This window comes from Labrus mixtus, chromosome 4 (genome assembly GCF_963584025.1).
Source record: "Labrus mixtus chromosome 4, fLabMix1.1, whole genome shotgun sequence".
Taxonomy (NCBI): Eukaryota; Metazoa; Chordata; class Actinopteri; order Labriformes; family Labridae; genus Labrus; species Labrus mixtus.
The window spans coordinates 22,945,855-22,959,260 of record NC_083615.1 but is presented as its reverse complement, the minus strand read 5'-3'; the positions used below and the strand labels follow the sequence as shown (position 1 = coordinate 22,959,260).

Here is a 13,406-nt window from a genome sequence, read left to right as displayed (position 1 = left end):
AGCACATCTGGAAATATTCAGGACAATTCAGTGTTGAATGGGAGGGAATGAAGACGTTTACAACCTGCAATGGACGCACAACCAGGAACCAGGAAGTTTTCAGGGCAGCATGCCTGAATTATTCTACACATTTTCCAGAGTGCATATGTTAAAAAAAGCTATTAATTTCCTTTGACAATCACCACTTTCTTTGCCTTAATCAAACCAAATACATATGTGCCTGAACTGAACATTAGTTAAATCTCACAAAATAACTGAAATATTCCCTGGAGGACAGATGGAATGAATTTAGCACAAGACAAACTGCATAGGAGTATTGACTGTAAAACGCAGCATGGCTCAAAGAAAAAAGACCTCTGTAATCAAAAGAAATGTTCCCTTCTGCTTTTCTTTTTTTCAGCACTCTGACATATGACAAAAAGTGCCACAGAAGACTTCATATCATTGATGCATGATCGACTTAACATGCTGGAAAATATGAATATCAGCTGTAAAACTATTAGCATCAAATTCTTTATTTGTATTCACTTAAGACACAGCCCATCGGTTTTTAATCTGTCGGCCTCCTTCATTGTCCAAAAGGAGGATTACTAGTAAATACACCATGCACGCCCAACTACTCAGCAACACTGGGTCATTGCTCTAATAATCATAATCACTTTTTGTGGGTGTGCTTGTGTGTTTATGCTCCCCTGGGAGAATTGGGTGTGTGTGCTTCCATCATGTAAGGAATGTATAACCCAGAACGACCGGCAGATCCGAGAACACACACAGTGGGAAACAGGGGAAAACACACTCGAGTCAAGAATAATAATCAATCTGCTAAGCCCAACAGAGCAGCTACTGTAACAGAGTGAAGTTAGCAAGCTGAACAAACTGTGGATGAGAAGGCCAACGGTCTCAGCCAAAAACTTTCTTTTCTATATAATTAATCAAACAAATATTGAGTCAAAATGTTCATGATAATCAAGGATTTTAAGATTAGTGTATAAACTATAATCAAGGGAAAGAGTGAAATGTGAAATCAGTGTAAACTTTTTACAAAACATTCCTTTCACTAAAACGAGAATCCCATGTTTTATAGCCTCAAAACCACAAAACACTTCTGGTATTTTATCTCAGATAACAAAGGTATTTTTTGGCTTTTCTGTAGTGAATGACTCGAGCTCTGGTTAGTACCATAAATAGTATGTAGGCTATAAGGGTTGAGCAAACTGGTACTATTAAGAGTACCATAGTAAAAGAACGGTTAAGGAGTTGTTCAATGTTATCATAAGGACAATTGTGTCTTCCAGTAAGAACTGAGACATGTGACCAGAATGAATTAGCCTCCTGTGAAGGCCCAACTGACTCATGGGGTTTTCCTGGTGAAAGATGCACTGAAGGTCTACAAAGGGTCAGTCCTGTGTATTCCTCTTTGATTCATCCAAAAAATCTTCATCTGATGTTGACAATAACACAGACACCAAGCACAGAAAACAGAGTTTCACGCCCGGCTGTCCCGTCCCGTTTCGTCCCGTTCCTCCTTCATGTGACTTCTTGAGGAAAAGGAAACTCAGGATGGAGTCACATCCTGCAGAGAGGGCGGGGCCGGGAAAAGACTCCAGCAAATGATGGCTGAACTTAGTCACAGGAATAACCCTCCCGTTTCACAGTACAGCTCTGCCTGCTCGCTTCAGGAAAAGGATACTTTATGCTATTGTCATGCTGAAGGGGCCGGAACAGTTTGTGTTATTGTTGTGTAGTTATACAGCAACACATGTACATAATTAATCTGCACCAATGACAGTATGACCATGTAACAAATATGTTACTTTGACCTAAGACGCTGTGTTCACCGTGGAGGTAAATCCACTTTATTTGAACTATTCATTCACACAAAGTTGCTCACATGCCATCAGATACGACATGTAGGGACACCAAGTTTGATCATCACACTGAAGCTCTTCTCCGATCCACTGTTACTTCTGTACAAATATAATTCATCTTTGAACTCATCAGCTATCCAGTGTATAATAATAATGAGGGTTCACAAGTCCTGGTTGAAAAGATTGATGAAGTCTTTGCTCTTAAACTGCTATAGGGAGAATATGGTTAAATATTTGTATGCATTTATAGGATCACACTCGGTGGAAAAGGAAAGCTGCTCAGACTCTTCTTAATCTGTTGTCCTCATAAGAAAAGACGATTTAAACGCCTTTTTAATGTTGATTATTTATAACTAATACAGCTGTGATACTATTACATCTTTTGAACAAATATAACGCTCTAAAATTGCGGTGCAGATAAATAAACAAATTCATAAATCCTCCTATTTAATACTCTTGATGAGCTTTAAGAGGTAACAAGATTTAGATCATGACAGGACACATTGTCCTGTCTAACTTTAACAAACAAATGATACTGATCATTTTTAGAAGGCTTGCTGCACTGTTTTCAATTCATAAACTTGTTTTCTCCTAAACCAACAGCTGACTTTACTTCTCATAAAGTATAAATTAAAAATCCCTGACATGTATGAACACTGTATGGATGTTATTATTGCCCAAATTACGTTATTATACTTGTAATGAAAAATGAAGTGTCAAAACATTTACATCAAAGTAAGATCTATGAATGTTGGCAGAACTCAGAAGAAAGGTCAAATGGGAAATCAAAAATCACAGCAAGTTTAAAAAGCTGCAGTGTGCAGGGACTGACAGGACTCTCAATCAGAACCAGTTGCACCACTCAAAGTACTTTTAAAGGAGATGGTTGAATTTATTTATATTTTCAGTTTTTTTACAAGGTGCATGAAAAAATGAAATATGTTGAACGTGTTTGACCCTTAATCCAAAATGTTTTCATCATGTTTTCTTCATCATGATAGTTACATGATGCAGGAATATGACAGGTGTCATTAACCTTGGTGTAAGATGTAGTTTATACTGTGAAGCAGGTATAATAACTCTTAACTACAAATCATCAAAGACATACAAAAAACTCTATGAATGCTGTTCAATAAAATCAATAAAATTATTAGATATATGCATTTAAAAAAGATCAACTATTACGTTTCCACATGTTTTTATAAATGGTTTCTTTTAACTGTGGTTTTTGGTATCTGAGCTTGTGTTGATGCAGTGACATCCTGTTTACATGGAAACACAGATGTTTCCTAACAAACTATTTAAACATGACTCAGGTCTTTAAGTGTTAAAGGTACAATCTGATTCATAAAACCACCAGTTTCAAACTGGTCAAAAAAAAGAAGTTAACACACTAACTTATTGACGCACTAACAAACAACTCATGTTACAAAGTCCACACCGTCAGTCTGCATCACTAACTTCCTTTTCCAAGTTTATTTCTAGTTGCAGTTTTGACACTCAGCACTTCCTCCATCTGAACAGCAAGCTCAGCAAAATATGTGTTTCCTTTAATCCCATTAAGGGGACACACACACACACACACACACACACACACACACACACACACACACACACACACACACACACACACAGACACAGACACACACACACAGAGATAATTTTTAACCTGCCTTCACAATGGAGTGACCTTTCTTTGTCTGTCTAGACCACTCTCAGTAATTTTTTTCTGAATTCTAAAGTTACATTGTGGCCTTTTTCTTAATTAAAACGCGGCTCCCTTTGACATGTTTTGGGTCAAAATGAAGAATATACAAGAGCTGCTTCTGTATCTCATCGACAGACAGCCCTGAAACTGAGGAATGTCTAAAAAGTCCTCCTTGGGGGCAAGTTCCCCCTCAGAGCAGTTTGTCCACTTGAAGTTTGAATTCAGCCTGTTGTCACTTCAGACTGTAATATCAAGCATAACAACATAACAGAATGTGTCTAATCAAAGAACGTTTATGGAATTTGATACTCAAGTCTCTCTCAAAACAAAAGTCTGAATACTTTCAAGATAAGAGAAAAAGAGAAAGTTAGGTAAACCACGTCTCTACTTCAGGCAGTGCATACTGGCACAGTGGCATCCTTACTCATGTAGTGACACCACGGATCTGTTCTTAAATTAGGCAGAGCTGAGTAACTCAGTTGATGAAACTAATAGTTCTTCTCAAGAAAACTTATTGAACACAGACTGAGAGGTTATGTACACCAATAAACTTCAAAATGGATTGAGGTATTCAAAGTGTTGACAAAGGTGGATCATTATTTGCCAAACAACGACTTTTTAAAACTAAATATTAACCCTTAAAATAATGGGCATTTTAATCATTGATAGTAATAATCAATCAGTCCCGGGAGGAGGATTCCTTCATTTGGGAGTCTTGGTAAATGAAAACAGTGATGTGAAGTGACAGTAAATAATGTTTGACACTGACTTGATGTTGCTGCAGAGTGAGTTACAGGTTTTTTGTTTGTTTTGGGTATTTGACTTCATCTTTCCTGCCATCAGCTCATAATAAGTAACAAACCTGTGAACCAGCAACAGTAAGTTCACCCTGACAAACAGAGTTAATGATTCATACCTCCATATCCACTGTACATGATGGCTGTGCTGGTCAAGTCTTTTTAGCAGAGTCCACCCAAATCCAGGAACAAGTGCTCACGCAGCCCTCGCTCCGGGCGCTCTCTTACTCCTTTTTCAGATCCTAACTTCTCTCTTTTATTCTTTTGCTCTTTATTTGGCAGCTTCTTCACTTCTTTTCTCTCATTCCTGGTCTATTTCCTTTTCCCTCTTCCCCCATGTCCACGGTCAAAGTTGTTAATCCTTGGTCCACTCGCCCACTGATCCCCTCTCTGTCTCTCCACCGCACACTTACTGATAAGAAGAGGAGGGGGAGGAGGCGTAAGAGGGAGGAGGAGGAAAAACTAAAGCAGAGCTCCCTCCTCTTCTTCCCTGATGACATCACTGCTTTTCCTGCTCCTCCCTCTCCCTGCTGAACATGTTTCTGACCACACGAAGTTAGACTTCACCTGGAGTCATTTCAGTGCCACAACTTGGCTAAATACACAGAAGAAGGTAACGTGAAAACACACTGCATCAAACAGTTATGAGGATTTAAATAGATCATTATAAGTACACACACACACACACACACACACACACACACACACACACACACACACACACACACACACACACACACACACACACACACACACACACACACACACACACACACACACACACACACACACACACACACACACACACACACACACACACACACACACACACACACACACACACACACACACACACACACACACACACACACACAGTAACCCTAATTCTGTTCTCTTAAAGTGAAATATGAGTTTGGGACACAGGTTAAACATGAATGTACCCCCTTTTTCTGGCCTGTGCTCATTGTAACTGTCTCTCGTGCATTGTCAATTGTCCTGCAATAATAATGATCTTTAAAAAAAAAAAAAGTAAAAACGTACGACTCAACACAAAAAAACAAATCAACAGACAAACATGTTGCCAAGAGCATGGCTCCCCAAATAATGGGTTTCAAAGGGACGAACAAAGGTGATGAAAACACATGGCAGCTTGTTGTTGCCATGGTAATTGACTTGCTTTGTTATAATTGAAGTGCTCTGTCCATCAGTTGTGTTGGAATAGGCAAGACTTTTAGGCCTATCGAAACATTGCCATCCCATAATTCAGATTCTTTTGTAAACTTTTGTGGTAAACTGAGCGTTAGCCTTTCATTTTATAATAGCCTGCAAAATTTGAATCAGCCAATGAAATACACCAAATGAACAGTGAAACAATAATTTGAAATATCCTTTTCATTGCCGAGCCGTGATGACAGCCTGTTTCACATCTATAATTTGGTTTGCCAGGCTTACACTGACAAGAACAACTAAAGTAAACTACATGTTGAAAGTATCCAAACAAAATATTAACAAAACACTCCTGAGCTCAGGAGACGAGCACTGTTGTCTTTGTTCATGGTACCAAGCTACTCCTCTCTGTTATTGTTGCACAACTAGCTGGTTATCTTTAGCTTGACTAATGCAAAGTTGGACAGGTAGGCAGGTAGGTATGCGAACCAATCCTTTTTTTTTACGGGCAAAATTAAATGACTTGATGGAGTTATTTTTTCCAGAGCATACAGCTTGTAAACATAATTTTACAAACAAGCATAAACATGTTCCTGAGGGATAATGTCACAGTAGCTTTAAATGTACCCCTGTCCTATCTTTACAATATAGAGGGGGTTTTTTTTCTCCCTAGGAGCCTTGAATCTTTATTTTCTCCAGGAGCCCAGCACTGCCACACATCCACCGTGTGTAATCCAGCGTGCTGTGGACAGGAGAGATACTGTTTATCTGTAAAGAACAGGAGAGCAGCTGCTATTTAACCTGCACGCATACAATAGAAGCAGCTGACACACACAAATAACATGTTCTCCCACCAAGTACACACACCCCTACACAAGGACGCCATTAGGATATTTTTGACACCAGTCAGGAGAATAGAAAAGATGACAGCTTTGACACTAGTGATACTTTGTAAACATCATCTGATGTGCAGCTGAGTCATCATTTACAGCTTAGATTCTGCAATTTGGCTTGAAATAGTAATCCAGTGTATTAGATCAAAGTTCAGAGTCACAGAAAGCATCCATTAGAAAGTGTGTTAAAACAAAACTTAAAAATATGATAAAATGTTTTGTCCATTACACTGTTTAGACCATTTCCTAAGTGGTAATTGTATGGATTGTATGTTTTTAATTAACTAAAAATCCAACACAGGCTTCTTAGTGAAACATGTTTGCCTTTTTTGGAATGTGAAATCTTTCTATGATCAGCTTTCAGAATGAAAGATGTAATCACAATCGAGGTAAAACCATGACCAAAAACGCCATTAAAAAAAAGTGACATAGGATTGAAACTCATTTCTGAAGGTTTCTACTGTAAGTACCAAAGTATTGAAGTTGGTCTGGTTGCTGGAGAGGTTCCAAGTCACCACCCAAGTACTGCCGAGGTGTCTTTGAGCAAGGTACCGAATCCCCGCACAGCTCTGGAGCTCTCCCTGTGAAGCAGCCCAACTCTGACCTCTCTCCATTAATGCATGTCCATAGCTCCTGTTTGTGCATGTGTGTGAGTAGCAGGTCTCTCAATAACAGAGTGTAAACCCGAATTTCCCCTCGGGGAGTATAGAAAAACATTTAAACAAATAATACTTCAATTCAAATTAAAAATTAGAAAATTAGAAAATGAAATGAAAAGCTACAGCAGTGGGTAAGAGACTTTGTTCTGAGTGTATCTAGTCAGTCATCTTCACCTATCCTGATTGTCAATTTGGATCAGTCTAAGTTCTAACTTTTTTTCTTGCAGGCCAAAATTGTCGTGTTAGAATCGCTAGTGGGCCACAGGTTTTGTTTTTTAGAATATAGTTGAAAAAATAGTAAGGCTTTGTAGATCAGAATCAAAAGGCTCGGTTTGCATAAGTTTTTTTTCATAGTTTACAAAAAATGTGGAAAATAGTAAAAGCTGTAGATTTAAAAAAAAAAAACAACAACATACATGTTACTGAACATTTTCTATTTTAGGAATATTGTTCAGCCCTTGTTAACATGAAAAAGAAAAATAAGATAATGTGCCAATCTTAATCAAGGCCTCGGGCCAAAATCTTCTGATTCTTCATTTGAAGTCACGGGCCGCAAAAAATTCCCTCAAGGGCCGCAAATGGCCCTCGGGCCGCACTTTGGACACCCCTGGTCTAAGCTATTGTGTTGTTAATGAGAATTAACATTTTTCCAACAGATGTAATAGGACAGCATCAAGTTACTGCCCACTGATCACTTCCTACTTATGTTGTTTCACAATACACACTTTTAAGAGTATGTTATGCACCTTATACTTTTAGCCTTGACTTTTATTATAACACAGGATTTGTATTTTGGCCACTAATAATGTAACAATATTGAAATCTCACGATACGATATTATTACAATAACATGTCCACGGTACTTAAAAAAAAAAAATTAAACTATGGTTGAACATTGAGACGGGGTACGAGATGAGTGAAATGACCTGCGGTAAAAGTCCCTTTGATAAAATAAAATGATTGCACCAGCTGGACCTTGAAAACACAGTATAACGTCTATCATTTTTCCCCAACCTTCTCTATGCTACTACCTACCACATAGGTGAGGTTAACACTTCCTTTAGTCTTTGGCATGGTTGGACTTTATCCTCTCTTCTCATCAATTCTTTTCAGGGTGATGATTTGCCAAGTGGCTTCTCATATGACTCGTAGGGTAATTTCACCCTTCCCCAAATAAAACCTGCTAACGTGCTCTCCAGGGCGCCCCCTTTTAGTGGACAAAACTATTTGACAATAAATGTATGATGACTGTGTGTCATCACATAGAGCAGATGCCCTTTTATTATTTTTTTCCGAACTGCCCCTCAAACATCCCGAGTCCGCCAGTGACTAAAAGTGCTACTTGTTAACACTGAAAATCAAGATTGTTATTCTTAGTACCTGACAACATTAAACACACACAGACACACACACACACACACACACACACACACACACACACACACACACACACACACACACACACACACACACACACACACACACACACACACACACACACACACACACACACACACACACACACACACACACACACACACACACACACACACACACACACACACACACACACACACACACACACACACACACACACACACACACACACACACACACACACACACACACACACACACACACCTGCTGCTGCTTTAAATTAAATCTGTCTCCACTCACTCAAACAAACTTCAACACTTTTTCAGCTGAGTCATCTGCACACACACGCTCCTCCTGAAATGAAACCCCATTCCTCACATTCCTGTCATATCTTTAATACCCCAACAGTCTAGGTATGCTTGTTTCTCCTCTGTTTGTTCTACTCTCTCCATCATCGTTGATGAAATTGTTTTTCCTCTCTAATTGTTTGTGGATCTTAAAGTACAACTGCTTCAGTTTGTTAATTTTTCCAGAATTCAGAGATGTCCGTGAAGTTTTCTTGTAAACAAACAGAACCATTGCTGACCTCAAGTATTACTTACTGAAAGAATCACAATCCCTGAGATTTAAAATCAAGAGTTTTCATTCATTTCATTTCCTTTTTTCATAAACATTTTCAAATCTGAGCAGTAAATGAAACGTGTTTGATATCCTTTACAAGCTAGCATCCTTCCTTTTTCTTACATTTCTTGGCACATTGTTGCAGCTTGTTTTTAACAACTGTTTTTAACTTTAGAAGTCTGAGTTCTTTGTAAGTCGTAAAGTCATTACCTTCCAAAGTATTTTTGGTTCAAAATTTCTGCTTTGTGTGACTGTCCCTCTGTTTCAGCTCAGCGTGAGCTAGGGGCGATGCATAGAAAAGAAAGTCTGAAGGGCAACAACTTTGGATGATCACCAGTTAATTTGAATAAACTTCAACTGCTGGAGCATTAAAGTGACCTCCTTTCTATCAGTTTCTTCAGCTTACAGAGGCTGAGCCCTCCCTCTGCGTTTCAGCTCTATGGAGATAGAATTGTCTCAAAAAGATTTATACATATCGAAATGATATGTATAAATATGCATACATTTATAAATATACAAATATAAAAACGTGACATACAAATAAATAAACTAATTTGTATAAATAAACTTATTTTTTAATACATTTTTCGAGATTTGAAAATAACTGTGCTTGACTTTGTGTGTGGATTCTGCATTTGTGGATCGCTTTTGGGCTTTTCTCTCGATGACGTCATTTTGAGACATTCTTACCGCACACTGCCATCCACAAATAAATACCCCTGAATTCAAATGCGAACACACCCTCCCCTGAATAACCAGTAGACGGCAGTGTTGTGCAGTCACTGCTGGTTATGGTTATGGTTAGGTATTTGGCAGACGCTTTTATCCAAATTTACTGTCTATGACTGCTGCAGGATCAACAACATGGAAGTGAACAGTGGACTAGCTGGATGGGTAAGTAATAACTAGTGATAACTGTTTCTGCCATTTTTTAATCTACTAGACAGTAAACATGAGTCCACTTAGTCAGTGTACAGACAGATGTCACTGTCAGATGTTACCGATGTTGACATGACGTCTGCGAACGTCAGCCAGCTAGCAGCTAGTTCTTTCTCCCCAGCAGTCTTCTGAATGAAAACAAAACATCTACACACCGCTCTCCAACTAGAATATTTGTTAATTGTTTGGTATTGTACATGAGTTTAGACATCTAAACTGGAGATGGGACCGATAATATCGGTATTGGGTCCAATTCTCAATTCTTCTTCTTCAGACTGAATTGTAAGAATGTCTCCATGACAACGTTGAGATGACATGAAACAGCTCATTCTATATCTTAAAAAGTACAATTCTTGCACTTCAGTTTAAAAGATTTCATTTGAAAACCTGACAGGTGTTACTGCTTCCTGTTTGTATGAAAAGTCAGCACAATGCAATGCCAGGTTTACTACAGCTTTGTGTAGACTTACACATACGACCAACAATAACAATAACAACATTAGTTATGATGATGAAACATCGGAATCAGTATCAGTACAGTACATATGTATCGGAACTGAAAAAGTGGATCGGTGCATCTCTAATCTGAACCCTGACACAGTCTGAAACCGAATAACCTCCTGTGAAGCCCAACTTCAATTTCATACAATCACTTCATTTACAGTCAAACAAGTGCCAAAAACATCTACATGATTCCCTGATGATTATCTACAGTGCATGCTGTCAGCAGCAGACGAGTGAGAAGAAAAAGGGGAGGGTTTCATAAACAGAAGAATCCAGATAAGTTCATAGTGATGAACGTGGAGGCTGGCACGGCTTGAGACTGAGATAACACAGCCCTACTGTCCAAATTAAAGACAGAATACTGTACACACACACACACACACACACACACACACACACACACACACACACACACACACACACACACACACACACACACACACACACACACACACACACACACACACACACACACACACACACACACACACACACACACACACACACACACACACACACACACACACACACACACACACACACACACACACACACACACACACACACACACACACACACACACACACACACACACACACACACACATTAAGAATTGTGTTTTAAAAAAGAGTAGCTCATATTACAGGAGGGGTTGGAGCTCCGTGTGATCTTGACAGGTTGCTCTGTTTACCATAACGCTGATAAAATAGGTTTCATCTTACTCATTTGTTTACATCTATTCATCCGGGCATAAAAATATGCAAAAATGATCACACTCATGAAATCCAACTCTGCAAATGTCTGTGTGAATGTGTGTGTGTCAAAGTGTTATGGGTAATGCAGCCTCCTTACAAGAAAATTGTCTTTTCCTAAACTGTATAATAGATATTAGATATGACCTGTACTTTCCACTGGGATCAAATCATTCTTATCTAAGGTAACATCAGGCCAAGGACTTATGAAGGACTAAAAATGAGCTGACTTCTTTCTTTCTGTGACTGAATAGCTGAAAAACACCACATGTTTTATTGATAAAAGTGAACTTTATTTACTTAATTGGTTGGAGATGACTTCCTATATAGCTGCTCTTCTTAATAAGGTCAGCATTCCACTTCAGGAGACGATGGTTGGGTCAAACAATGCAAATCTTTCACCCAGTAAACCACTTTACTTACAGTATACATCATGATGTGTTTTTTGTGCATAAACCAAATCAAACTGACTGTTTCATGTTCCCCATGTGTTGTAAAGGAATAAAAAAAAGACCTTAAACAAACCTTGACAGACGCTCTAATGTGCAACACTATGAGACATCTATGGGGTCCAAGACAAAGCATCAGTACTTGACAGAAGAGAATGATAACAATGGGCGTTCATGACTTCTCACAAATACGCAGAAATTCTTGAAAGGTATTAAAAAACCTTGGTCGAACGATTTATTGATGGACTCATCAAAAACAAAATCACTAAATCAATCCACCTGTAAACTCTTAAATTGGCATCATAAAGAGCATAAAACCAAAATATAAAAAGTCAATTTCTTAATTCAATTTAAATGTTATATACATGTATGATGTATTTCTTGGTGGGGGGACCTACAGCAGTTCTTAGATCTTATCGGTTAAAAGTACAACAAATCAGGTCCTGATTTTCACTAAAGGTCAGATGAATCCAGCACAGTGCTGACGCTTTTCTATCTGGCTGTCTGTATGACCTCTTTCCTTTTCCCTTGGAGTGGTTATTTTTAACCCTGCCCAGGGAATGTTAACAAAGCTGCTCAATTTCCTGCTTCATATTTTTAGAATTTCATACCAAGCAATCTACAGTTAATTATACACTTTATCAACACAAGTCCTTGGAGTGGACCAACACGTATATGAGCCCATTGGACTTCCCATTCTAAAGCCAGTGGATAATACACTACGTTTTGGAGAGTATTTGTCAGGTCAGACGTCTGATGACGAGGACTGGCCAACACACAGCATATCCTCCCAAAAGTGTTCAGTTGGTCAAGACGCTTTGCATTTTCTACTTGTACAATTACCGTCTTTGTAACTTTACTTTTGACAACGACATCTGGAAGAACTTCTGGCCCAGGCAGCAGCAGACGCTGAGATGCCATGCAGTTACTGTATGGTGGCCAACGCAAGATGGAAGCGCCCAAACCAGCTGTAGGAGTTTGTCTATTGCCAAAGATAACAGTTCATTTTATACATTCACTCTTAGGTGTCCCAACATCCTGAGGTAATGCACAAGATCCCAGAAGGAATCATGATTACAATGGTTTGGGGCATTTTCTTCATGGTTCCAAAAGTTCAAATACTAGAAAGGACTTAAAGGAATGCATTACACGGTGAGGTTATCTCCTCTAACATAAGCTGCTAATGAGCCATGTTTACTAGCTACAGTGGTAACCCAGTGTAAAGAGCCTTCTTTGCTGGAGCTCGTCCAGAAGTGGCACTATAACTGAGTTCATGCTAAAGTGAGGGACTCTTTTCCTCGGCTTTATTTGATTAGGGGAAGTCTACGTGCAATCAAACTTATTACTTCAGTTTGCCCTCATCCTCAAAGCTGTTTCTATTTTTGAAGGGCAAGCTGCACAAACAAATACAAACCAAAGTGGGAGGACGAATAATAATAAGGCTTATTGAGCACCCAACCATGAGTAAGTTTCTGGTTGAAAAAAATAAGTCTTCATTTCAGTAAACAAAAAATGAATCTGTCAGTGATCAAAGCTCAATAATTTCTACTAGTAAAGCTGTTAACATTTTTATAATAGCAAGCAACTATAAAGAAACTGCTATCAAGGTTCTAGAAAGTCACCTGGTCTTTGTTTCTTTTTCATATTCAAACCTGGGCCCGATTTCTACATT

The 13,406-nt window shown here is 38.7% G+C and overlaps 1 protein-coding gene across 1 annotated transcript in view; it reads right to left on the bottom strand.

The window, feature by feature from the left end:
* ripor1 (RHO family interacting cell polarization regulator 1) overlaps positions 1–4,855 on the bottom strand; it is a 32,904-nt gene extending 28,049 nt beyond the window's left edge. Inside the window, exon 1 of the mRNA XM_061036440.1 lies at positions 4,493–4,855. Coding sequence (XP_060892423.1) covers positions 4,493–4,511 — 19 coding nt within the window. The 5' untranslated portion in view covers positions 4,512–4,855. The remainder of the gene's footprint in view (positions 1–4,492) is intronic.
* Between the last annotated feature and the right edge of the window lie 8,551 nt (positions 4,856–13,406).